Consider the following 25830-nt stretch of genomic DNA (forward strand, 5'->3'; position numbering starts at 1 on the left):
TGCCTCCCGAGTGCTGGGATTAAAGGCGTGTGCCACCACCGCCCGGCTTCTGCTTTATTTTTGAAATCCTAAAGTGTTTTATTTGTTGTGTGTGTGTGTGTGTGTGTGTGTGTGTGTGTGTATTTCTGTGTGTGTAGGTGAGTGTGACAAAGTACACATGTGCAGGTCCAGGACAACTTTTTGAAGTTGGTTTTGCTCTTCTGCCGTTATGTGGGCCAAACTCAGGCCTCCAGGCTTGCACAGCAAGCACCTTTATCCAACGCACCATCTGACCAAATCTGTCTTATTTTTTGAGAGCGGAACTCACACTGAAAGCAGAGCTCACTGATTCAGTGACTGGCTGGCCAGCTAGTCCCCGGGAATCTTTCTGCCTGTCTCTCCAGTGCTGGGGTTACACACTGCTGCATGCAGCTTTTTCATGTAGGTGCCAAGGACTGAACTCCAGTCCTTAGGTAGGCTTGCAAAGCAAGTACTTTCCCAACTGAGCCAATCTCCCGGCTCCTCACTGAGCTCTTCATTACAAAGAATTGCACAGGCTTTGCAAACACAGAGTTTCCCACAGTAATCCAACCATACCGGTAGCATAACCTATACTGATGGGGTTGCTTTTCCAGCAGCAACTGCCACCGCTGGCTTTCTCTCTCCACAGACACAGTTTCTCGGGGTTTACTTTGTCTCATCCCAAGAGTTCCTTGGCAATGCCTATGTCCTGGCTGTGCTTCTGTTCCTTGCCCTCCTACTGCAAAGGACATTCCTGCAAGCCTCGTACTATGTCGCCATTGAAACTGGGATCAACCTGAGAGGAGCGATTCAGGTACTAACGTCATAGCCTTCTTTACTTTCGCGGCTTTGATCAGTCTTCAAGGTCAGAATAATTTGATGCTTTTCCCATGTTTAGAACTAACCATTGGCTGTGGAGCGGAAAGTACCTTGGGGCTGGGATGGGGACTTGGAAGCAGTGGTGGCTCCGGTTCGGCCATGAACTAGACTGATACAAGATGCCAGCTGCTTAGTTCTTGGCTCTTCCCAGTCCTTAAAAGTGGGGGCATCACCAGTCAATGGTGACATCCTCTCCTGCTGGGTAGACTGTGGCCTCAGACTCCGTCTCTAACTCTGGAGGTCTAGGGGATAGCATGCTTGGATGCAGATATGCAAACATATCATAACATATCAACAAAACATCTAAGGTCCATTTGACCTCTCCGACGCAGGGTTCACAAAGAGAAATTGGTGACGTGTAGGTCTAAGCTCTTGGTCCTACCTTTTAGAATCGATTGACAGGATGGTCAAAGCCAGAAAGGACTCAGCACCATGGAGGACAATACTGATGAGAGCCATCCCAAGACTCAGGACTTCCATTAGGACTTGAGCTAGGTCCTTGGATGGAGAATACTGGGTGGGAACAGGTCGCATGAGATAAAAGCTTGTCAGTGTTCCGCACCAGTCCAGGGCAGTGCAGTAGCTATACACTCATTTGAGACCACTTGTCTCTGTCTTGAAATTCTCCTCGTGCAAAGAAGAGAGAGAGGCCAAGTAGCCACTTCTACAATCCCTGATGATTTTCACAGAGCTGCACGAAATCCCAAACTTCCTCATCCATCAAAGCTATGCTATAGAGAGATTAGATGTTGGAGTCATTTCCGGGAACATGGACTGATCCCGTGAGGGTCATTCAGAAGCACCTGAAAGGGGCTGAACAGAGAAGGAAAGCCCACTTAAACTGGGGCAGTACAGGCTGCAGTTGATAGTCGCATTGATGGTGCGGATGTGCAGATGATGCCGTCCAGCTCCAGCGGCTTTCCAGGAGGGAACAGTATGTGCTCAAGAGTACCAGCAGGCGGGAAAGGTGGGGACACCCATGACACCCCAAGACCCTCTCAGGGTCATTGGGGCTCAGAGCTAAGAAGCACCAAACTCGCTCAATTCTGGTCCCCAGCCTTGGCTCCAGTCCTCCAGTGACAGGCCAGCTTGTGCCACCACAACCAATTTTATGGTTGGATAGCCTTGTCATCAGATCTGTTTTCTGTTTGTGTGCCGTAAATCACAGCAGCCCAGTGTTTTCCAATTATGCTGAAAGAGCCCCCAAATCTGATTTTAATATATCAGCCTGTAATTGTTTTTTTTTATCTAGCTGAATCTTTCACATTAATAAGAGAATTATTTATGTGCCACAAAGAGGAAATGATAACATTCATTATGGAAGCAGAGAAGAAATAAAAGACCTCTTTCCTTTAATAGATTTCCAGAAAGTTACCTACAGAAAATGTGTCCTCATATATGAGAACCTGTGTGTAAGTTACCAAGCAAAATTCCTAAGTTATACACACACGCACATACACACAGGAATACACACACACGCACATACACACAGTCATACACACACACGTGTGTGTGTATGTGTGTGTGTGTGCCAACGTGTACAGTTGGTTTTGAGTTCGATTCTTAATAATGCTGTAGTCACTGGTTAGCCTTTGAAGTTTAATTGCATACAGCCAGAAAGTACATGGAAAGTACGTGAATCTGTCCAAAAATATCACCGTCATTATTTCCGGCCTTCCCCTGCTGTATCGGAGAGACTCGTGCTTTCAGAAAACCCGGCCCACAAACAAAGGCAAGCTAAGCTTAGCACAAAGATGATTTAAGGCTTTGCCGCAGAAGTGGTGTGATTGTGCCCAAGAGCAGGCGCCCTGTGGACATTTAAGATAGGGCAGGATTCTTCCTTTTTCCAGAGCATGTGGCCTGAAAACCCGATCTTTCTGGAAGGTGCTGACAGCGAGCACATAAAGCTTTCAGATCTGAGCCCTGGAGGCAACCATTACTCTCCATACTGCCCTGCGGCTGACTGACCCAGGTCTGCTGAGGCTGACCCCTTGCTTTGTTCCATGGTTCTCTGACAGCATGACCTGGCCTGGGGGTGAGGTGACCCCACTAAAATGGGCTGCTCCTCGAGCATCATTTTTACGTCTCTGAAATGTGTTCTGTGCTGGTCTCCAGTAAATCAAGAACATAAATAGATATGAGGACCTGCTTTTGAGATTTAGGAGCTAATTATGTCTTGTCCCTCAAGGGAGAGGTCACACTTGCTGGAGAGTAGCTACTTTGGCTTGGATTCCTGCCTCTCGACTTGCTTGATCTATGGTATCAGTCATTGCACAGTTATGGCGTGGGGGCTCTGTAGGAATGTTGGAGAAGCCGCTGGCCTTCCCAGATCTGGAGTGGTGACAGATGGCGGTGACAAACATGAAGCCCTCTGCTCTCTTTTCTAGACCAAGATTTACAATAAAATCATGCAGCTGTCCACCTCCAACCTGTCCATGGGGGAAATGACTGCCGGGCAGATCTGCAACCTGGTGGCCATTGACACAAACCAACTCATGTGGTTTTTCTTCTTATGTCCAAACCTCTGGGCTATGCCAGTACAGGTATCAGAATGTGCTGGGAAACTCTTGTGTTGTGGAGGTAGGTATTGGGGAGGGGGAGGAGGGAGGACACAAAACCAGAAGCTATTTATGTCCATTCTGTATTTGTCCGTCTATCTCCCGGGGTCTATCCATGTGGTAAGCTACTGGTGTCCCCCAGTGTCCCATGCACTACAGGCCGTCGGGACATGTCTCAGTGATCATAGAAGGTAGTATCATTAGGACAGTGAAAGTGTAGCCAGCTTTAAACGACCCGTAGGACAGTTATACAAGGAAAGGTTTTATAAGTACTGAAAGCCATATTGTAGGGTTTCCGGTGTAGCTCGGTTGGTAGCACGATTGCTTAGGTGTGTGAGTGCCTGGATTCAGCCACCGCCCCACATATACCAGGGATGGTGGAGGAGGCTGGCGGATCAGAACCTCTGTCATCCTCAGCTACAGAGCGTGCGCAAGGCCGTTCTATTGAAGTTATTTGAAATGGAGTTTTGCTTTATTTCCCAGACTAGCCCCAAGGTACTAAGTTCATGTCGTTTCCTGACTCAGTCTCCTGAGTACCTAAGCATACTGGCCCACAACTGATTTTCATTTTCAGTTCATCAGAGACTGTGCCATCATGCTTACAAAACTGACCAGCACACGAGAAATGAGGGCTGGGATGTAACTCAGTGGTAGGGTTTTTGTGTATCATGCGTAAGCCCTGGGTTAGTTCCTGGCCACCACTTCCACCCTGACGTACAAATGATACTATCTTAACCTCGTGGCAAGAAAAGCCCCCCTGTTTGGGGTTCTGGGCCTGGCCTGGTGACCCAGTGCATCTGGGCTTTTTAGGATACTGAAAATGGCATTCTGGTAGGCAGTGCTAGTGTATGCTTGAGGTCCCAGCACTTGGAAGACTGAGGCAGGAGGATTGCCTCAAGTTTTAGGCCAGCTGAGCTATAGAGTGAGATCCTGGAGTTAGTGACCTGGAGGCCCCTACAAAGAATCCTGGGTACCCTGGAAGGTTTCTGGGAGTCTGTGCAACCCTGACGGCTGAAGGATATCTTGACTGCTTCCATGCAAACACAGCTCATGTAAGAATGAAGGGTTGTGTCAGGCAGAATCCCAGGGAAGTAGGCAGTGGAACTATCCAGTAGGAGGTTCATCTCTTATCATGACCCTCTACCCACTGCTTTTAATATCAGATACGAGGAGGAGGGCAGTGATGGGGTCATTTCACAGCCTCTGTTACCTGCTAATGAAGAGGACTTTCTGTGATTAATAGAAGGAGTAGCTCCTCGGCCTACTCCGTCCTAGAACTGAAGCAGGGAGCCTCTTGCCAGATTGGCGCAGGGCTGACAGACTGCAGGACCAAGCCAGGCGGACTTTCTTTTCTCTCTTATTTCAACTAAGAGGACACCAGATTTCATTACAGATGGTTGTGAGCCACAATGTATGTGGTTACTGGGAATTGAACTCAGGACCTCTGGATAAACAGTCGGGGCTCTTAACTTCTGAGCCATCTCTCCAGCCCTGAGTTGGTAGTTGTTGGGATCTAGTACATCTGTCCTTCTATAGTAAGCCATGCAGTTAAAGGTGCTTGTCTGACTACAGCCTGGAAAACGGGTATCCGGGAACTTTGGGGGGAGTAGCAAAGATGATTTACATTTTCATGAATAGTCATGCCATATGTAGGCAGTCATTTACATAGAGCTAGAAACAGAGTGAGCTCTCATTTCAAAGAAAGCCGGTCAGGTTTAATAAAAATTGAGAGACACCAGGCTTAGGTGTGGGGTTTATACCTGTAATCCCAGCTTCCGAGGGACTGCACAGGACACTCTCAAGTCCCAGGTAAGCCTAGGCTATGCCACAAGACCCTCAGAACAAAAGACACTAATCCCAGCTACTTGGGAGACTGTGTTAAGGGGATTATGGGTGGAAGGCTAACCCGATTAAAGAGCAATTTAGTGCCGCCTAATGCCTATACAGGTAACTTAGTGAGACCTTGTCTCAAAAAAAAATTTTTTTTCAAATGGGTCAGGTGGAACATGGGTCAACAGAAGAACATGTCTGGATGGTATTGGTTAGTGATAGAACACTTGCCTAGCATGTGAGAAGCCCTGAGTTCAGTCCCCGGTAGCAAAATAAGGGTTGGTGGTGGGTGGCAATACCCGGTCCTGCACCCTACTCCATCCCCAAGGTCGATGGAATGCTTGCCTAGATACTGTAATCCTGATACCCAGGTAGGTGGAGGCAGGAGGATCAAATGGCAGGAGGCCGTCTCCAGCTACACTGCCAAGCCAGCAGGACCACGGATGCACGGCACATTCTCAGTTTCCGTGCAGTGCTGCAGTTCTGCCTGGCTTGGATACCGCAATTCTGTCCTTCACTCATGGGTAGCTTACTTTGAGTGAACTATACGTCCCAGCAAATGGGATAAATGGTGCCGACCCAATTCTCAGACCCTCCTCGGGAAAGCAGACTTAGTGAGGAAATCAGTCCTTCAGGTAACTTTTGGGTAAATGACCCTGGTTACCAGCTCAGAGCCTCAACTGTGTGTGTACCCAGTATATTGCCTTCCCATACCTGGTCCTGCACCCTGCTCCATCCCCAAGGTGTTTGAAAACTGGGGCACTGAGGCATGCCACACTCGAAGCGGATGGTGGGGATGGTGCCATTGCCTGCTGGCACGGTAGCCCTGGCACAGAGTTCACCCCCCCCCACCTTCTCCAGATCATAGTGGGTGTGATCCTTCTCTACTACATCCTCGGTGTCAGTGCCTTGATTGGAGCAGCTGTCATCATTCTCCTGGCTCCTGTCCAGTACTTTGTGGCCACCAAACTCTCCCAGGCACAACGGAGCACCTTGGTGAGTGCCCCAGGATACACATGTCCCATCTCTGCCTTACCCCGTGCCTACCTCCCTGGATATCTTAGTAGATATCCTCCCCACACTCACAGTCCAAGCCTCAGTTTCTATGAACTGCTCGTAACAGGCTGGCCAGGAACGTGCTTGTAGGACAGGAGCTGGACAGATGGGAGGACATGGGTTTGGTACCTTCTCCCTGGCTGAGCTAGGGACACAGGCATCCCTCTAACACACCACCACCACTCCTGCCCCAGGAATATTCCAATGAGAGGCTGAAGCAGACCAATGAGATGCTCCGGGGCATCAAGCTTCTCAAGCTGTATGCATGGGAGAACATCTTCTGCTCAAGGGTGGAGATGACTCGCAAGAAGGAGATGACCAGCCTCAGGGCCTTCGCTGTCTACACCTCCATCTCCAGTGAGTGCACCTGCCTGCAAGCCTAGGGCATCAGGCCTGGGTGACGGGGGTTGGGGTGGGGGGTTACAGAATCCAGAGGCTGCTTGGCTGACTGTGGTGGCTAAACTCCCAGAAATCAGTGTTCTTTAAAAAATATTCCTGGTGCATGCCTTTAATCCCAGAACTCAGGAGGCAGAGGCAGACAGATAGCTGTAATTTCAAGGCCAGCCTGGTCTATAGAGCGATTTCCAGGATGGTTGAGGATGTCCACAGAGAAAACCTATCAGAAAAAAAATCCCAAAATTCTTTTATACTGTTTCTACTCACGTCTGCGTATGTGTGGGTCTGTGCACATGAGTGCAGGTGCCACTGGAAACCAGAGGTGTGGATCTCCCTGGATTTGGAGTTACAGGCAGTTGTGACTTACCTGCTGTGGCTGGTAGGCACCAAACTGGGGTCTTTTTTGAGAACAGTACATGCTCTTAACCATTAAGCCCTCTTGCCAGCCCAGAAATCAGTGTTTAATTCACATGTGCAAATGTGTGAGGGTCTGTACTAGCTCTAAGACACACCAGTGAGAAAGGACCATGAGGTCGCTCTTCATGGAGCTGGCACAGTCTTGACAGGCAGCAGAGAGCAAACAAATAGCAAGAGTTTCTGTTGTCTTCACCAGCGCAGCAGCTGCATCTGAAGCTACTGCTGACCCAACCGGCAGCTGTGGCTTTGCAGTTATTGCCCACTTCTCGGGCAGCAGCCTGGCAGGACTCTGACATCCTGCTGCATCTGCCTCCCGCTACTGTCACCAAATACAGTTTGTAACTAAATCTTGGTTGTTGCTTTTACCAATAAAGACTCAGGAGTCAGAGGCTGGGGTGAAAACCTCCTAGCTCAGAGAGATTGTGGAGCAACTACTGACCTTCCCCCTTCAAAGACATCTCAGAAAGAGAGCATCCGTCTGCTCCGCCAAACCAAAAAAAGACTGCCACACAAAGTCCCTCTCTGCTACTTCCTGTGCATCCTCTGTCTGTCCTCCAGACTCCCTCTGACTCTATGATTACTTGGCTCGGCCTCCTGACCCAAGGTTGATTTTATTTAATTAATGCAAACACAAACTCTCGATTCAGAGTGTGATCAGAATATTCCGAAGCAGATTTCCAATTCTTACGAATGTGAAATTTTTTCAGAGTCAGAAGTAGCTGTCACCGCCCCCAAGGAAGCCATCGTCTCCTGGGAGTATGCAGAGGAAAGGGCTAGCTATCTGTACAGAGCAGAAGCCCAGGCTAGCCTTTCCCTCTGCACAAAACATTCTGTGTTTAGAGAGATACACATATTAAAAACACTTTTCAGAATAGAGTGGAAAAAACATGTCAAACTCTAAGCTAACTAATAACAAAGAAGTTAAAAATCCACAGGCGAAACTTCACCATCAGAGAGAATCAGCAGCTTCAATAGTCCCCATAGACAGGGCTATGTAGACTGCTCAGTGGTGAACTGCCTGCTGTGCCAATGTGAGGACCTGAGTTTGAATGACAAGCATACAGTCTGTAATCCCAGTGCCCTCATGTTGAGCTGGAAGTTTGCAGCCAGAGAATCCCTGAGCTCAGGAGCCTGATAGATTGCCATACGCCGAGTAAAGCAAGCGACCCTATCAGAGACAAGTGGAAGTTGAGAATGGACATTGGAGATTGTCCTGTGGCCTCTACACATGTACCATGGCATGTGTATTCCTGTACTCACGTACACACACACACATACACATACACACACACACCATACACAAATACAAAACAACAAAATACATTAAGAGAGCCAGGTATCGTGACCCACACCTGTAATCTCAGAACTTGGGAGGTAGAGATAGGAAGATCATGATTTCAAAGTTGTCCTCAGCTACACAGTGTATTTAAGGCCAGCCTGGGCTACTTGAAACCTTGTCTCAAAACAAAACAACACCAGATAGACAGACAGACAGAAGAATTCTTCTTTCAATGCCTTGAAATAATAAATTATCCAAATGATAATGAGGTTAACATGTTTTATATGACTAAAGAGTTTTTTTTTTTAAGATGCAAAGGCAACAGAACTATATAGGAGATTATTGGGGAAGAAAACCTAAAAGAACATTCTAGAAGATAAAATTTTAGTTACTGAAGTTGACTCCATGTACAGTCTCCTGGCCAGAAGGAGGGCTCATGGAGGTCAGATGATCATGGGGCACTGGTCCAAGTTTGATTCAGAGGGGATGCTAATTCGTTCTTCGTGAACCTACCATAGTGGTTGCTTTCACAGTTTGTTATTGGGATATAGACATGTAACCTCTGTCAGACTCACTCTGCTTCCCTGACCTGTCCACGTTAACAACCAATAAGAAGGGCTCCTCTCCAGAGAGAAAAAGGAAGCAAGCAAGGAAGGAAGCAAATCAATTCAGTGAACAGGTTAATCAAATTGCTATAGATGAAGAGAGATTAGTGATTTAGAAGCTCTGTGGAGTGGTGAGTTGGGGCAGTAATGGGGGACATGGTGGGAATATCACTTAGACTCTTAGAGCAGGTCCGTGGTCCTGGCATTTGTGCTGCCTAAAGTGAGGCTTTGATGGGGCCAGGTAGCCACCATCAAACAAGGACTGCTTAGCCCTGAGCATCCCAGAGAGTCAGTACTCCCCACCCCCTACCAGGTCTAGCTATAGAGTTTGGTCCAGGTAGCAGTGGCTTGAATGACATATATGTCTACATATATGTCTACCATGAATGACATATATGTCTACATAGGGAGGCTTAAGACCTGGTTGTCTCAAAATAGAGCCATGGGCATGGTCAGGTTCCTGGTCTTCTTCCCTCATCTCCCTCCTCTGACCTGATTCTCAGAGCAGGTACTAGGCACTCCAGGAGATGGAGACATTAGAACAGACCATGAAGAGAAGCAAGTGTCCCAGACCCGGGCCCACTTCCACCTTGTCTCTGTTGGCTACCTGCCTTCCCAGCATGGGCTGGTTTATTACCATAGCTCTACACCCTGAGTACAGCCTGGTGAGTGAGAAGGAAACTGGTACTGAGGAATGAGATTGGTGTGGGAGCTTTTCCCCATAGCTAGGAGACACCTTTTCCCAGGGATACTGGCAGCTCTGCCTTAACTGTCACCATGCATGCATGAGTTATCACATAGTAGCCCATATACAAGCATAATTAGAACAATAACAACGCTGCTTCCTCACGTCCCTTAGGGACCAGTTTGTGTCGCTTTGCTTTTGCTTGTCCCTTTAGGCCTCGTAGATAGGTACAGGTCTCTGTGCAGGCTCCTGCTTGGCTCCAGACGCCCTTGCTACTTCTCGTCCTTTCCCCAAATCCTGCTGACCTTGAGTCCCAAAGCCAAGGCTTATCTTGCAAGATCCGGGTGCAGCAAACAGCAGCTGTCAGGGCCGCTAGGCTTTCCATCTCTCTAGGCATTTTATCTGTAAATTTTGATTAACGTAAAATAGTTGTACATATTTATGAGAGACAGTGAAGGCTTCGATGTATGTTCAGAATGTTCATACATCAAGCCAGTTCTTAATGTACCCACCTCATTATCACTGCTCCTGTTAAACTCTTTGGAGATAGTCTCCAGGCATTCAGAAATATATAAGAAGTCATTGTGAGCTATGGTCCCTGGGCTGTGCACAAGAATGTTAGAAAAGAAAAGTAGGTAGGACTTAAGACGGCTAGGGCAGGTTCTCTCTCACGTGGAGGCTCGGGTGTAAAACATTAGTGAGGAACTTGCCACACAAGCATGGGGACCCGAGTTTGAGCCACAACACTCACATGGAAAATAGCAAGTGTGGGCCTTGCTTGTAAGTCCAGTGCTGGGAAGGAAGGCCCGAAATTCCCCGGGGCAACTGGCCAGCCAGTTGGGCCTCATCAGCAAGCCCAGGTCCCATGGAGAGATCTAAACAGTGGATGCCTCCGGAGGCATGACACTTGAGGCTGGCCTCTGGCCTGCACACACACAGTCTGTCTCAGTATAGGACAGTGGCTAGAAATGGAGAGGCGGCTACATAAGGGTATGAAGCTTAGCTGTCTGAGTGCAGTGACTGGGAATGGAGAGGCGGCTCCATGAGGGTATAAAGCAATGCTGTCTGAGGCTTAACTGTAGCTCCCTGTCCATCAGCAGAACGCCAAAAGCCCAGTACTGTTTGCTTGGCGTGCCTGTCCTTGCTGGGGTGTCTCTTCTGAGAGGGAGAGTCTGGTGGGGACCCCTCCTAGCTGCAGGTACATGCTTCGTGCTTCAGATGGGATCTTGCTGTCACCTTCCAGGACTCCCTGCTTCTGTTTCCAGGGACCAAGTCACAGGTCGTTAGGTTGAGCTAATGGGAATCTCGTATTTTCGCCCTTGGCGCCAGCCATGGGTTCCTGGCAACGTGAAAGCTTCCTGGTGTTGTGTTCCCATGGGGCCCAGCCTGGGTGTGCTGGATGTACACACAGTTTGGTCGTATACACACCCTGCGGGTAGGCTTTGGGGCAGACGTGATTCCTCCTGACATTTTGTGATGGTTTTATAGACGGGGTCACCAAGAGTTCTGGTGTCTTGGACAGCCAGTGGGGGAGGGGCTAAAAGAGGCCTGGGAACTTCTACCTCCCCAGCGTCTCAGAGGAGTGACGAGGAGACCTTTGTCCTGCCAGCCAGCCAACCAAAGTGCCACCACCTCTCTGCTGAAACCCTGAGTGAGGAAGGTGTGGGAGCGGCTCACACAGTATTAGGGGACACGGACTGTGACTGTCATCGGTGGCCCTGCATGTGTCAGGACCACAGGGTCAGTTCCAGATGTCCGTCTTCTGTGTTACTCACCTGGCCTGTGCCTGTGTTTCTTTCAAGCACTTTTTGACTGACTGAGAACTGTCTCCTATGTGCCAGGCCCTGTGTTTGGCACTGGTGAGAAGGCACACGAGTCATAGCCAGATGTCTGTAGTCTCCTGGGGAGGCCACCGTGCAGCAGTGCAATGATTGGTAAGAAGAGAGGGGGACACTCTGAACGCCCACAAAAGTTACGAATTGTGCTCAACCTCGTCTTAGAGGTGGTGAGTGTCGGAGAACACCCGTTGGGGGGAAGCCCGTAGTGGTTCCCAGGATAAGCTTGTGTTGCCTGGTTGAGGCAGGAGCATCCAGGCACAAAGGCCTCAAGGTGGGAAAGATGCTCGTGGATTCCACCTCAGCCTTCCTTTAGTAGAACCAGACGAACTCACAGAACATGTGTCACGTGTCAGGACACGAGGCTGGCTCCTGGGGCAGGGAGTCGTGGAAGGAGCTCAGGAAGACTGAAGATGTGATTGCCATCTCTGTCAGAGCTCTGTGCTCAGGGGTCTGGACCCCAGACAAGCAATGCAACAGTCTCAGTTGGGTCAGCTCAACCCTGTGGAGGGCTGGGGACACTCCACAGGCTGCCTGTCTTAACTATCTTGTCTCTCTGCGGCCTTCTCGATGGAAGCCCTGGGTCATTTGTTTTGCTTTTGTTTATGTCTTTGTCTTTTTAAGACCATTTCTAACAACTGACCTGGAACTTGCAATGTGGCTGAGAATGTTCATGAGCCCTGATCCTCTTGCTTCCACCTTCGGTGCTGGGGTTCCACATGTGCGCATCACACCCATCTCCTGGTCCTCTTCTCTCTCCAACCCCTCTCCTTCGTTACCTGTCCTTCCTTCTGCCAATCAGTGTGGCCGCTGAGGGTCATTTATATGCATCCTTTCAGGTTGAGCAGCGAGGTTGACTGAGGAGGAGCCAGGAGAGCAGAAATCAGTCCTGCTGGGCCTCCTGCTCTGCCTTCCTCTCCACTCTGCTGACTCTGCTCACATCAGAGTAAATGGAAAATAGCTCTCATCCACTTCAAAATACATTTTCCTTCCTCCCAGCACAGCTTGCAGCTAGGACGGAGCTGAGTGCCCATCCTCTGTCCTCCCTCCACAGGAGGCAAAGCTGGAGTTAATCAGGGCACAAATGGCCGCTGTGCCTCCCTGGCATGTGACTCTTAAAATATTTATGGCAACGTAGAAAATGAAAAGCTTCTGGTATACAGTGCCAGGCTGGTGCCCACAAGGCTAAGAAGCATTGCTTGGACATAGCCAGGGAAGCCAAGGACTGGGTCTGCTCTGGTTTGGGTGGGTTTGTTATCTTCTTTGCAGTGGGAGTGGGGAAAGCTAGCACAGAGTTTGGCTTAGGACAAAGATTGCTAAACAATAATTATTGAATTGAGTGAGGGATCTTTGTAAAATACTCACATCTATGTACCATTGCAGATGGGCTTCACCTTTATAGTGGCTTTTTAGGACTGGGTACATGAAATTAATCTCATGCTAACTACTTAGGTGTAGTGAAACACACCTGCAATTCTAGTGCTTGGAAGGTGGAGATGGGAAGTTCCATAAAGTCACAAACCACACATACACACATACTCAAACACGCATACATACACACACTCTTTCACACACATACACACGCACACATACTCAAACACGTATGCATACACACAAACACATAAATACATTCACACAGTGTACTCACACACACTTAAACACACAATACACTCAGTGCATACACACACACACACACACACAGAGAGAGAGAGAGAGAGAGAGGGAGAGAGAGTTCTAGTTTGCTTTTTGCTCCCTTAATAAACATCATGATGTTGGGGTCCGATGCCCCAACATAAACTATTTTTCCCTTCCTGGACCGGCGTGGAGGCACGAGAATAATTATTATTCCACAGCCTGTTCACCCCTTCTCCCTGACCCACCGTTATCTGCCATACTCAGAGAGGTGCAGGGCCATAGTCCCAAGCCCCCAGTCTGCAGCAGTGACATCCCAAAGGTGGCCACATCCCCCCATGGTGATGGGGTGTTCTTCTGAGGGACATTTGAAACTCAGCAGCCGATGATCTCACTCCCCTAGCTCCCACACCACACAAAACCTGGGACCTCTAGCAGCAGACATCCTTCCAGGGGAGGGTGAGCAAGCCAGAAAATCACATTCTCATCCTTCTGCCTCTCCTGCAACAGCCAGCACAGTGCAGAAATTAATTCTGTCACAAGCAGGCTCCACATTGCTGCATCAGCTCTGAAATGTTCATTTTTAATTTATTTATAGCTTGTCTCATTCCTCAAAGGAGTTCAGGCATCTCTAAAAATAAAGACAATAAAACAGAAAAATATACGTATTTTAAAAATCATGGCCACGGGAAACATGCATTAGAATAAAATATCAATTATCACACACTTTCTGCCTGCCAAGTGTCCCCCAGAGGTGTACACCATCACTTACTAAAGTGGCCCCTCCTGCCGGAGGTTTCCAGCCTGCCCCATTCTGGGTAGCTTGTTGCCACAGCTGGAGCTGTGTTCACAGTGATGGCGCTGGGGCTGGCATCATCTTGCAGATAGCCATCCTTTCTCTTGAGTGATTATTCAGGATAAATGCCCAGGAGCTGGATTATACGATCAGAAGGTAGGGATTTCTCGGTCGCTCTAGCCACATGGAGCTAGATTGCTTGCTTTGCAGGCTGTTATTAACCCCCAATCCAGATCCCGGCCTGCCCTGATGCCGCGAGGAGAGCCCAGCATCAGACAGAGGTCTCTTGGATTAGGGCAGTGGCTGGAAGGTGCTTCTTTCACTAAGTCTTCCACATTTGTCTTTTATCTTGAGAGTGGCAGGATTGGGGCTACTCCAGGCTTGCAGCTATGTGACTGGTGACAGTCACGGGTCCAGGACTAGCCGGTGTGTGTTTTCCTCTTTTGCCAATTTCTCCCCAGCGGCTGCTGATTATGCTATAGCTTATCCCAGACCCTCATATCACGGATATAACCAGTAATGTTTCTACAACCCCAGAAAACCCCATAAAGCAGGTGGCAGCGTTGTGTGGGTACCTCTGGAGAGCAATCCTGCCTTTGTCAGGAAGGGCAGTTGAAACATGGCCGTCATTAGTACTGGTAATGAAGAAATGCCTTTGAGTCTCACAGGAAGGTTAGCACTGCCCAGGGTCTTCCCTGTATAGGGTGTGGCCATCTCCCCTTTCAGATTAGAAACTCCTCAAAAAGATGCTTGATAACTCCCCCAGGATCTTGTTCTCATCACACCAGGGTTTTTCTGGGAGAACAGTGCTGGTCTCCTTCTGGGGGAGGGGGCTTTAAGTGCAAGGACCGTGCATGCCCTTCCTCTAGGATGTGATTCTCTGCAGCAGTGGCTGCACCTCCAGTGCATCTCTGGAAATTAGCTACTGCATGAACGTTCCTGCTGTAGTGGGACGGCCAGGCAGCCTCTGACCGTCTTCAGAGTTTTGGAGACTTTGCTATTTAGCAGACAGGGCCATGTACAATGGCCAAGCCTTTGGCTGCAGGCCCTGCCTCCTGGTCTTTGAACTTTAATCTGAGTGATTGTAGAACCAGCCTTTTCCTGGCTGGGCTTTTCTGAGAGAGTGGGAGAAAAGTGGATGAGACCTTGAGGTTGAACTTTAAATTTATTTAGTTTATGTGTGTGTGTGTGTGTGTGTGTGTGCTCACACATACATATGCACACAAACATGCCAAGGGCATACATGTGGAGACAAGAGGACAAACGTGAGAGTCTATTCTCTTTCTACATTGTGGGCTTCAGGGATTGAACTTGGGCACGCAGAGTTGGTGGCAAGTGCTGTTACCCACTAAGCTACATCACCAGCCCCTGAGGCAGTACCTTCTAACAGAATGAGGAAGGTGCCTCTATTCCAGATATCAGCTACCCAACCTGAGCGTGGAGTCCAAGCCTTAGATCTAAGGAAGACCCTGATTTATGCTCTCAGCCTCTAGCCCCTTAGTCGGAAGGAGTTTGCAATCTCTCCCAAAGCAGACAAGAAAGCTTCTGTTCTGCACAGGGATATGCAGGGGGTCCAGGGAGAGGAAGGAAAAGCCTTTGAGGCCTCCTAAGACACAGTTGCTTACCACTCAGCCTTGCAGCCATGTGCTGGCCCTTCCAGGAGACTTCCTCCACCACTACTTCACAGGACAGAATCAAGGGCCTGGGTAAGGGGACAAGAAGCCCTAGGAAGAAGCAAGGGAAGGAACTGCCAGTGCCATCCTTCTAGACGAACCCAGCAAGCTGGGCCTTGACCCATATCTCTACCCCCGCCATCCCAGCCACCTTCTTGTTTCCACCTCCTTCCTCCCCAACCTCACCTTGTGTTTCCTTTACAGTCTTCATGAACACAGCCATCCCTATTGCTGCCGTCCTCATCGTAAGTGGACCCTTCTCTTCTGCACAGGGCTGGGGAGAGGGCAGGAGAAGAACCCCTCAGGTCCTACCCTTTTGCACAGGGATCCCTAAAGTTGTGTCCGGGGTGGGGGGGTGAACATAGATGGATCCCCTCTCACTCCACACAGACAGGGCCTCTGTCTCAGGTATTGGGGGATACGAGACATAATACTTAGAGGAATGGAATGAGATAATAGGGCTGGGGATGTCGCTCAGTGGGTAGAGTGCTCGTCACTCCAGGCCAGCACCACGTAAACCGGGCATGGTGGCACATCTGGACTCCCAGCATGTGGGAGACGGAGGCAGGAGTTCAGTTGAGTCACTCTTGGTTACACAGTAGATTCAAGGCCAGCCTGGGCTACACAAGACTCTGCCTCAAAAAGAGGGAGGAGGAGAAGGAAGAAGAGAGGTGATGTTTATAGAATTTTAAAATGGCTATTTGTTAACTGCAAACACTTACAAGATGCAGCATATCTGTTGTGGAAATGACGAGAAGGTTTGGAAAAAGAGTAAAAATGGAGGCAAATTCCACCCCTCCTCAGCACCTTCAGGGTGTTTCTTCTCGTCCTTTTAAGCAGACGATATGTCACTTCTACAGAAGTAGAACCATGTTGCACACACAGTTGTGTAACCTGCCTTTTTAGATATAGGACCAAGCCACACATGGCTCCCTTATTGTGGGCTGGCATGATGTGTTTTCTCCTGGGCATCTTTGATGGAAGCTGTGCCTAAGCTTAGCTGTGGAGTCAGGTCAATGCCCTACAGCATAGCCCAAGACCCCTGGTGCCCACATGCCACCCCGCCTCTCCTCCCCTCCATGTTTGAACTGGTTTTTGTTTTGTTTTGTTTCGTTTTTTTTTTTTTTTTTTTTAGAAAGATATCTATACTTTCCCTAAAGCTGGCTTCCCTGAGCAGCTCAGAGTGCACAGGCTGTCAGGCCTGGTTGGGAATTAATTTTCAATGTGATTTATTGAGCTGATTCCTGGCCTGCACTCTGGGAACTGTGCTACAGATCCGGTCAGGTAGCCAGGGACAGACCCAGGAGGCGACAGTTTTGTAGCAACTATTTTTGTGCTTTTACCAAACTGAGGACTAGGGAAACTAGCAGCCAGAATTCTAAGTGGAACAGGAACAGATCCAACCCCAGGGCTCCTCCCTGCTTATTCCTGGCTCAGAGAGGTGGGGCCAGAGGGAACAGCCGCACCCCCAGCACAAGTCCTGAGTTTGCTGGGGACGTTTCCATGAGCGGCTGAGGAAGATGACTGTAACTGAAAACTTCCTCACAGTCCCTGTCCTCTCTTGAGCTTCCTTTCCAGGATACACCCCCGAGTCACCTATCCTCCCTGTGCCTTTATCCACAGACCTTCGTGGGCCACGTCAGCTTCTTCAAAGAGTCGGACTTCTCACCCTCGGTGGCCTTTGCCTCCCTCTCTCTCTTCCACATCCTGGTCACACCACTGTTCCTGCTGTCTAGTGTGGTTCGGTCCACTGTCAAAGCCCTAGTGAGGTGAGAGAAGGATCCAGGCAAGGACAGCCCCGAAGCTGTCCATCACAGGACACACCTCCTTGTCATCTGGGCCTCTGTTGAGCAGCTGTTACGGGAAAAGACTATGATCCTAACATAGCAATTATCATGGCGTCTGGCATGCTCTCCAGACACTAGCCGTGGTGAATAACTGATCTTAACCCCAACTAATAGTAACACTAGCCAACCTTAATTTGAATGGTTTAACTAGAAAAACCCAACACCAGCCAACCTGCAGCCTTATCATCCAACTAATTGTCTTTGACATTAAACTAACCCAAACTAAACAAAGATACTGCAAATCTAGACTACTATAGGTCAACCTTGAAAAAAAAAAGTCTTAGGGGCTGTGGAGTGTTAGCTTGATGCTAGCGTGTTTACCTAGTATAGGCAAAGCCTGGTTTCAGTCCCCATCACTGGTGTGTGTGTGTGTGTGTGTATGTGTGTGTGTGAGCTTGGGTGTGCTGGTGCACACCTGTAACCCCAGAACTTGGGAAGTAGAGGCAGGAGGATCAGGAATTCAAAGCCGTACTAGTAAGTGTGGGGTTAACCTGGGCTATATAAGACCTTGCCTCAAAACAAAACAATGCAAAAATAAGAATATTAACGGGCAGCTGGTGGAGGGGTGTTAAGATGACCTAGTGGGTAAAACCTGGTGCCCTGAGTTCAGCCCCCAGGACTCACATGGCAGGAGAGACCCACTCCCTAAAGCTGTCATAGCCCGTGTGCTTCCCCAACCCTACCACACATAACCAATAAGTAAATCCTGGTAACATCGGTTACTCAGTCCCTTGGAGTTGCCCACTGCTCAGCTCCCCTGCAGCATGGTCTTTGTGGAGGCACATTTAGGACCAGGCACCCACGAAGAGCTGTTTTCTCAGCTCACACCTCCTCCTCTCCCCTCCTCTGCCCTGGGCAGGGGTGAAGGGTATCTCTTCACTTCCCCTTCAGCGTGCAAAAATTGAGTGAGTTCCTGTCCAGTGCAGAGATCCATGAAGAGCAGTGTGCCCCTCGAGAGCCTGCACCCCAAGGCCAAGCCGGCAAGTACCAGGCAGTGGTGAGTTCCCAGCCTGGTGCTTGAGTTCCCTGCTTGAGTTCCCTGCTGCTCCCAACAGTTTTATCTAAGTCCTGAAGCTTATGCCTAACTGTTGAGCTCTCACATTCCCCCAGAAGGGGTCCAGCCCAGGGGCCCTCACCTCCTAACCATTCACAGCCCCTCAAGGTTGTGAACCGCAAGCGGCCAGCCCGGGAAGAGGTTCGGGACCTCTTGGGCCCACTGCAGAGGCTGACCCCAAGCATGGATGGGGATGCTGACAACTTGTGTGTACAGGTGAGTCCTCAACCCTGAATTCACCACACACCCGCCATCTTCCAAAAGAAGCTTAACACCACAAGACCGAGAGCCTGGGTTCTGAGTCCTCCATCCAAAGCCTTCCTGCCTGCTGAGAGGAATACTGAAGCCATGGACATTTCCACTCCACTCATCAGGGGAACTCACTCCTGACACCCACGAGGGTACCTGAGACAGGGCTTAATCCCGTCCTGTCCTGCCCAAGAAAGCACTGAAGGGGTTAGACATAGTATCCATTGACTTTCATAGGGGAGGGGAGAGAAGAAACACTCCATAACCAGAAACCCCATTGCCTTCTGTTTCTTCTGTTCCATGGGGGATGGACGATGAAGATCATCGGAGGCTTCTTCACCTGGACCCCTGATGGAATCCCCACTCTCTCCAACATTACCATCCGTATCCCCCGAGGTATGGCCCAGCTCACTGCTCCAGACATGACCCCCCCCCCATGTCCCAAACAGAGAGGAAAAACAAAATCCATATTTGCTAAGTACCTGCACACTGCTGCCTAGCTGGGTCTGAATTCTAGACAGAATCAGGCTATGCCCTCTAGGTGCCCATAGACAGAAACAGACAACTGTTAAACCATCCACTGCCAGGTATCAGGCTTGAGTAGTCTAGGAGGATGTATGGACCTGGAGGTTCTGAACAAGGGCATGTTCTTATCAGCCTGGGGCAGAGGGTCCTAGGTGGGAGCCAGACTGGCATTTTGGAGAGACTACAAGGAGATGAACTATCAGGAAGCCCTGCGGGGAAGTGCAGGAAGAATGTGGCCTGCTAGAGAAGGCTGTAAGCTTCAGAAAGAAAAACCCAGGAGAAGAGGGCTGCTTAGCCCTTCCGGGCAGGGGAGGCAACAAGGGGCCCAGGGCTGAGAGCACCTGCCCATCAATTCTTCTGGGTGACATTGTTGAGACTCCACCCCTCTCTCCCATCTGCTGCCCTTCATTCACACAGGCCAGCTGACCATGATTGTGGGGCAGGTGGGCTGTGGCAAGTCCTCGCTCCTCCTCGCCACCCTGGGGGAGATGCAGAAGGTGTCAGGGGCCGTCTTCTGGAACAGGTACCGTTGGCTTTTCTCGCTCCAGCCACCTCTCTCTGGAGGATGCCTCCGCACGGGTGGGCACTTAGGAAATGCTCTTCTTTTCCTCATGGTGTCGTCACGATCGCCCGTCAGCCCTTGCTCTGCCATGTGCACAATTCTATGCACGAATGATTTCCTTGAGTCCTTATAACCAGCAGAGTGGTAGTACCAATTCTCATTTTATAGATAAGAGCTGTGTTTGCTGTAATCCACACAACTAAGCAAGAGGGAGAGGGGAGATTCGAACTCAGTTATGCTCACTCTTAAATCTCATATTTCCTCCCTGACAACTTTGGTTTCAGATTTTTCATCATCAAAACTGACTGGGCCGTTCTGGGTGTGTGTGGAGGGCCCAGAGTAGCCCAGAGAAACACTGTTTCCAAAGATCACTATCTTAATTAAAGAGTCTGAACCTTGGGCAGAGTCTTTCATGACTCTATTATTTATACCCACCTGCTTCCAGAAGGCGGTGAGATCAGCTGATGAACGATGGCTATCGAGTGGAATCTAACAGGCAGGGACGCTGAGATATGAGCAGGCTGGAGAAGTGTTCAGACCCGCAGCAGGAGACAGTTGCAGCTACCCCGCAAAACCTGGCCCTGTGCTCTACCATTGCCAAGGCAAAGAGTTGCCCCAGTCCCCCAACTTGGGCTCACAACTCTTAATCAGGGCAGCAGTCAATTTAGCAGGAGGGCCAGTTTGTCCTGTGGGTCATTTTTTAAAGGAAATTACCCGAGATGCCAGGTTTTGATAAGCCTGAGCAGGGAGCTGCACAGAAGGACTTCAGATGTCAATACAGACTTCATATCCACTGCCTCTTTTCCAAACTGTCCCTGAATCTCTCTCCCTGCTGTGGCCGTGGCCTAGCAGGTTTCCTTTGGGTTCCCCAAACATCATATAAGCCTTGAATTCCCACGGGGATTGGATCCTATTAGGGAGCAGAAGCGTCCCTGTCTCCATCCCACTGAGAGATCCCTCAGTGGTTGTTCCCTGGGAAGCCCTGGGACTCATGAGAGCTCACTATGCCGGCTTTGGTAACAACAACTCGAGGCTTTGGGTGAGGAGACCTTGCCTGTTAGCTGAGCGTCTGCGACAGGAAGACGGGAGCCTCAGTGAACTGAGCTGAAGGAAGTCAGTGTTTGCTGGGTCCGTGCTGTGGACCAGCCCCTTAGCAAGCACGATCTCACCAAAGTCATCCACTTCACGGCAACAGCTGAGGTTCAGAGGGTTTGGGTCGCTTTCTGTTGGCGTATACATCAGAAAATGACTTGAGGCTTGGCCATTGCTTCAGGATAGAGTGCCCTGGATCCTGTTGCCAGGGAATTATTCTCTAAATCACATGTTGGGGGCCATATGGGTCCAGTTCCTCCCCAGGGAAAACCTTTTCTAGAAGGAATTGCAGAGTTCACACCTGGAGCTGCCCCTGGGGTTCTCTGGCCTGTGTCCCACACAGCTCGAAAGCCAAAATGTTTCTGAACCTGTCTGCTGCCTCCTCTTCCTCTCTCTATTCCGCCACACACACCATTACAGCCAGTTCCTCTGGACACCAGAGGTGGCAGATGCTACCCCAGGGGTCCGCTGACTCTACCCCTCCTCCAAGATGCTCCAGTTTTAGGGTCTGGCTGCTGCTTCTGTCCCTTCAGGGGGATGCAAAAAGCCTCTCCATGGTGACTAAGGCTGGGTACCTCCCATGTGCCAGGCACTAGCCAGGATCTTCGTTGTATCTGTCAGTTCCCTCACCCTGAGAGGCAGATGCTGTTCTCCCCATCCAACAGATAAGAAACTGAAGTGAAACAAGTTACCCAATTCTTGTCATGGCTGAAGTAGAGTCTGCATCCAAGTGGGCACCTGAGCTTCCACTGAGGCCGAAAGGGCTTGAGGGTGTAGGAAGAAGTAACATCCGATGACCTGAACGTTATCAGCCTCTGTGCGCGCGCGCTGTCTCTCTCTCTCTCTCTCTCTCTCTCTCTCTCTCTCATGAATGCAGGCACATGCTCTTCACAGAGCCACTACATGAATCCTTGGGCTTTGCACACATCAAACCCCACCTTCCTCAGTGGACAGACACATTTGAGGCACGGAGGAAGACTGAGGTCATAATAGGCTGATCTGTAGCTATCCCTAGGCGGCTCTTAGAACCCATTCCTGACTCAATTCAAACTCTGGCTTCTCCACACCAATACATCAATCTATTGATCTCACCTGTGATGCCAGGCCCTGTGCCCAGCAACAGGAATGCAATGCTAGTTAAGATTTGGGTCTGTTTGCAACAGAAGGCGAGAGAATCAGTGTGGCAGCAGAGCACCCAGAGTACAAGGAACCCTGTAGTCCAGGGGGAACCCCCTGAGGATGAGTGTGGGCTCCTCTAACAGAAAAGGTAGGGTGGGAGAGGAAGGTATCCCAAGTGAGGCGACTGCACAGGCAGAGGCTGGCTGACCGTGAAGAGCGTGGCTCTGGGTGCCTGGAGCACTGTGTGGGATGCAGTGATGAGAGGGACGGAGGGAGGGAGGGAGGGAGGGACTGATGGAGTGACCTGACATAGATTAGATATACCAGGCATGAGAAATAACACTGAGCTAAAAGACTGTAGAAGTGCCTGCTTCTGATAAATGATGAGGGAGTGGGGGAAGGGACCGGAGAGGAGGTCAGTTAGGAGTTCATTATAATGTTGGGGGGGGGGGAGACTAAACAACTGACTGTTGGCTTCTGCAATTTGTCCTGCAATAGCCTGGTACCCATCTGGACTCCTTTATCAGAGCAATGAGCTAAGAATGGGAACTGTGTGTTCGGTGCCTATCATTCCTGGGAGGATACCTGAACTCAAGATGTTGGACTTCAGGTCTTCAGAGAGATGTTGCACTTGCAAAGTGAGCCAAGAACAAAATAGCTTTTGACTTAGAGGTCTCTCCTGATAGTGTATGCCTACAGCCAGAGGCAAGGGCCATGTCAGGACACTCTTCCTTACCAGGGTCAAGCTCTGGTGAGTTCCAGGGGGCACAAGGCAGGAAGCGAGGAGATTAGGGAGGGGCGGTGTAGAGAACACTCTGGGGAGATGGTTGTTGGTACAACTGTTCATTTATTCCTGCAAGGACCAAATGAGCTAAGTATGGCTGAGCAGCCAGGAGCAGATGCTCTGGGCCAAGCTGCCTGAGTTCAGATTTGATCTTTGTGTTTTGGAAAATTCCATAAGCGTTCTGTACCAGTTTTCCCTTTTAACCCATGGGGTTGATGAGAGGATTAGCCTAGCATGTAGCGAGAGCCCTATAAATATTATGATAAACATTATTCAGCCATGTGCCTCCTTGCCAAGAACAAATTTCCCTCACTGTACCCTAGCCCGTCTCCCAGGAGAAACCATAGTGAGCTCCCTAGAGACAAGAACCACATTTTCTTTTTCTCTCCAAATCCATCGTCACTTTAGTAAATGAATTCATTTACAAATGAATGAGCCAGAGACTGCTTGGGACTGTGTCTCTCTCCCACAAGCCTTTGTTCAAGTTGCTCATGTTCCTGATGGGAACTCCAAGCTTCTTCACCCACTTTGGGATGGAGCCAGCCCCATGACTGCACCTTTCACTGTGTGGTGACCTGTCTGTGTGACTCTGGGCCCCTTAATGTTCCATGTTTCCCCAGTGCCCAGTGCAGATCTGGGGCCCTTCTCTGTGTAACTCTAGGGGATGGAAGTCTGGCCTTTGCCCTCTAAGAACTCCAGGTAGATAGAGCTCTGTGGAAGGAGCCCTGAAATGGACACTGAGACACATCAAAGCTGGAGAGCTGTCCTGAGCAAACCTTGGTTCTGGGTCTCCGAGCCATGTGACCCCCACACATTCCCTCTCCTGAGTCCTCAGCCTCTTCCTGGCTTCCTGGCTCAATGAATGCCAACCTGGGAATTTGCAAACTCCCCGTGTAATATCTAAGAAGAAAACATGTTAATAAAAAGTCAATATTAGCAGATGCACTCAGGTATAATTTGTTTCCCAGGAAGTGAAAAGTAAGGCCATTAGTCCCTAGTGTGACTTGTAATGTCCCCAAAAAGTCATCAGGAAGTAGGCCTTAGGAAAGCACAGGGTGGGGAGAAGTTCCCACCCCATAAGGAAGTACAAATCTGTTTTTCCAGAACTCCCTGCCACCTTTTCCCTACCACTTGCTGAGATGCCCACATGTGACCTGTCATTGTGTGTGGCTATGCCCAGTAGGGGCCCTCCTAGCTCTGGACCTTTCTCAGAGTCTGCCTGTTGATTTGTGGTGTTTGGCTCAAAGTTGCCTGACTCTTACCCTTAGTTGTACCCAAGTGTGTCGAGGAGGGACTGGGGGCTCAGGTGCTCCTAGGTCTCCTTGAGGCAGGCTTGGGAACCAGGTGGTGTTTTTAGTCCTCACTGCGCCACTCTCTCGCTTCATGACCTTGGGCAGGTGGTGCTGCCTCCCTGGAACTCAGTTTCCTCCTGTAAAACAATGAAAACCACCCTGCCTTTTCTGTCTCAGAGGTCTGGCCTTGGCACTAACTGTGCAGGGGACCAGGGTGGGAGGTAATGCAGGGCAGTCACAGGCCTGCAGGAGGGAGGAACAGTGGACTTTGGAGGCTCTGTAAGTCCTATCCTCATCCCACCTCAGTTTCCTCCTGTTCCCTTCTCATCTGTTCCTGGGACCTTGAATGAATGCTGGGGCTGTTGGCTACTCTGCACCTCCATAATCAGAATCCAGAGAAAATAATTTAAGGGTGGTAAACAAATTGTTTGGGCTTATGGGTACAGCCCTGCGGATCTCTGTGAGCCTGAGTTTACACAGCAAATTCCAGGTCAGCCAGGCCCTTATGGTGAGTGAGACTCTGCCTTTAAAACACATAAACAGAATCCATAGCCTTCGGCTCAGTGGATTCCAGTGAGCCATAACAGCACGGCAGCTGGGGAAGGGTAAAAGAGGAAGCAGCTTCCTGACTGGCAGGAAGCAGGGGAGGGTGAAGAAGGCAGGAACAAGATAGCCACAGGGTCCCACCCTAGTGACCTGCTTCCTCCAGGCAGGTCCCAGATTCTCCAACCTCCCAAAAACAGTAAGACCAAAGGGGAACCAGTGTCCACCACATGAGCCTGTGGGGAACATTTTATATTTATATTTTTATATTCATTTTGTTGTATCATCTTCCTCAAAATTCTCTAATACTTTGGTTCCTCCTACTTTCCTCTAGGATCTTGTAATTCTCTGACTTCTGTCAGTCTGATTCATGCTTCAGAATGCGAGCCCTGCATGGCAGGCTCTGTGCCTTGAGGCATCATAGCATGCAAAATGCAGGCAAGGGAAGCAGAGTACCCCTGAGAGAAAACGGTGAAGAACTTGCCAGGCAGTTGGAGGCTGGTACTTTACGATCCAGCACCTGCAGACTGATGTGTGGTTCCCAGCATTTGCTGGACAGCCGCACTAGCTGCTCCAGTGAGCTCCAGCTCATGGGAGTCCTGTCTCAAAAACCAAGGGGGAAGTCACTCTGTGTGGACCTCTGGCCTCTAACTGCATGCACCAAGATGTGCACATGGCTATATGAGCAACTACATATAAAACACACGCACACACTTGAGCATTCAGTGAGAGAGCATGCTTGCCAAACGTACTGTTCTTTGCTTTTTAGCTTAAGATATATACACAAAGCCTTAGTAAAGTTCCTGCTAGAAGTTTAGGATTACAATAGAAAGAGGAAGTAAACCTAGATTAGCACCTCAGCTTTGCCTCTTTCTGACTCTGTTGCATGAAGCCTATTCTGCAACCCTGAGCCTCAGTGTGCTCATCTGTAAAGTGGGGACAGGATTCAGTTGTAGGGTGAGACCAGAGTGTGAATTCAGGCTCCTCGACACTGTGCAGAGGAATGGCAGCTAGCAAAAGCCCGCCTCCATCTCTCTTTCCAAATGATCAATCACTGTTAACAGGCTCCATTTATTACAGCTCTGTCACGTGCTAAGCACTGCGGGGGCTGGAAAAGATATT

The 25830-nt window shown here is 49.6% G+C and overlaps 1 protein-coding gene across 2 annotated transcripts in view; it reads left to right on the plus strand.

Moving 5' to 3' along the window:
* Positions 1-25830, plus strand: part of Abcc8 (ATP binding cassette subfamily C member 8) — a 71010-nt gene that overhangs the window by 21547 nt on the left and 23633 nt on the right. For both annotated transcript variants that reach the window (XM_041634460.1, XM_041634543.1), the window contains exons 7-16: positions 650-814; positions 3267-3422; positions 6129-6263; positions 6518-6680; positions 15846-15886; positions 17265-17410; positions 18380-18485; positions 18642-18758; positions 19112-19187; positions 19734-19839. In XM_041634460.1, coding sequence (XP_041490394.1) covers positions 650-814; positions 3267-3422; positions 6129-6263; positions 6518-6680; positions 15846-15886; positions 17265-17410; positions 18380-18485; positions 18642-18758; positions 19112-19187; positions 19734-19839 — 1211 coding nt within the window. The remainder of the gene's footprint in view (positions 1-649; positions 815-3266; positions 3423-6128; positions 6264-6517; positions 6681-15845; positions 15887-17264; positions 17411-18379; positions 18486-18641; positions 18759-19111; positions 19188-19733; positions 19840-25830) is intronic.

This window comes from Microtus oregoni, unplaced genomic scaffold (assembly GCF_018167655.1).
Source record: "Microtus oregoni isolate MIOR12 unplaced genomic scaffold, Mior012 000000F_ref0000247, whole genome shotgun sequence".
NCBI lineage: Eukaryota > Metazoa > Chordata > Mammalia > Rodentia > Cricetidae > Microtus > Microtus oregoni.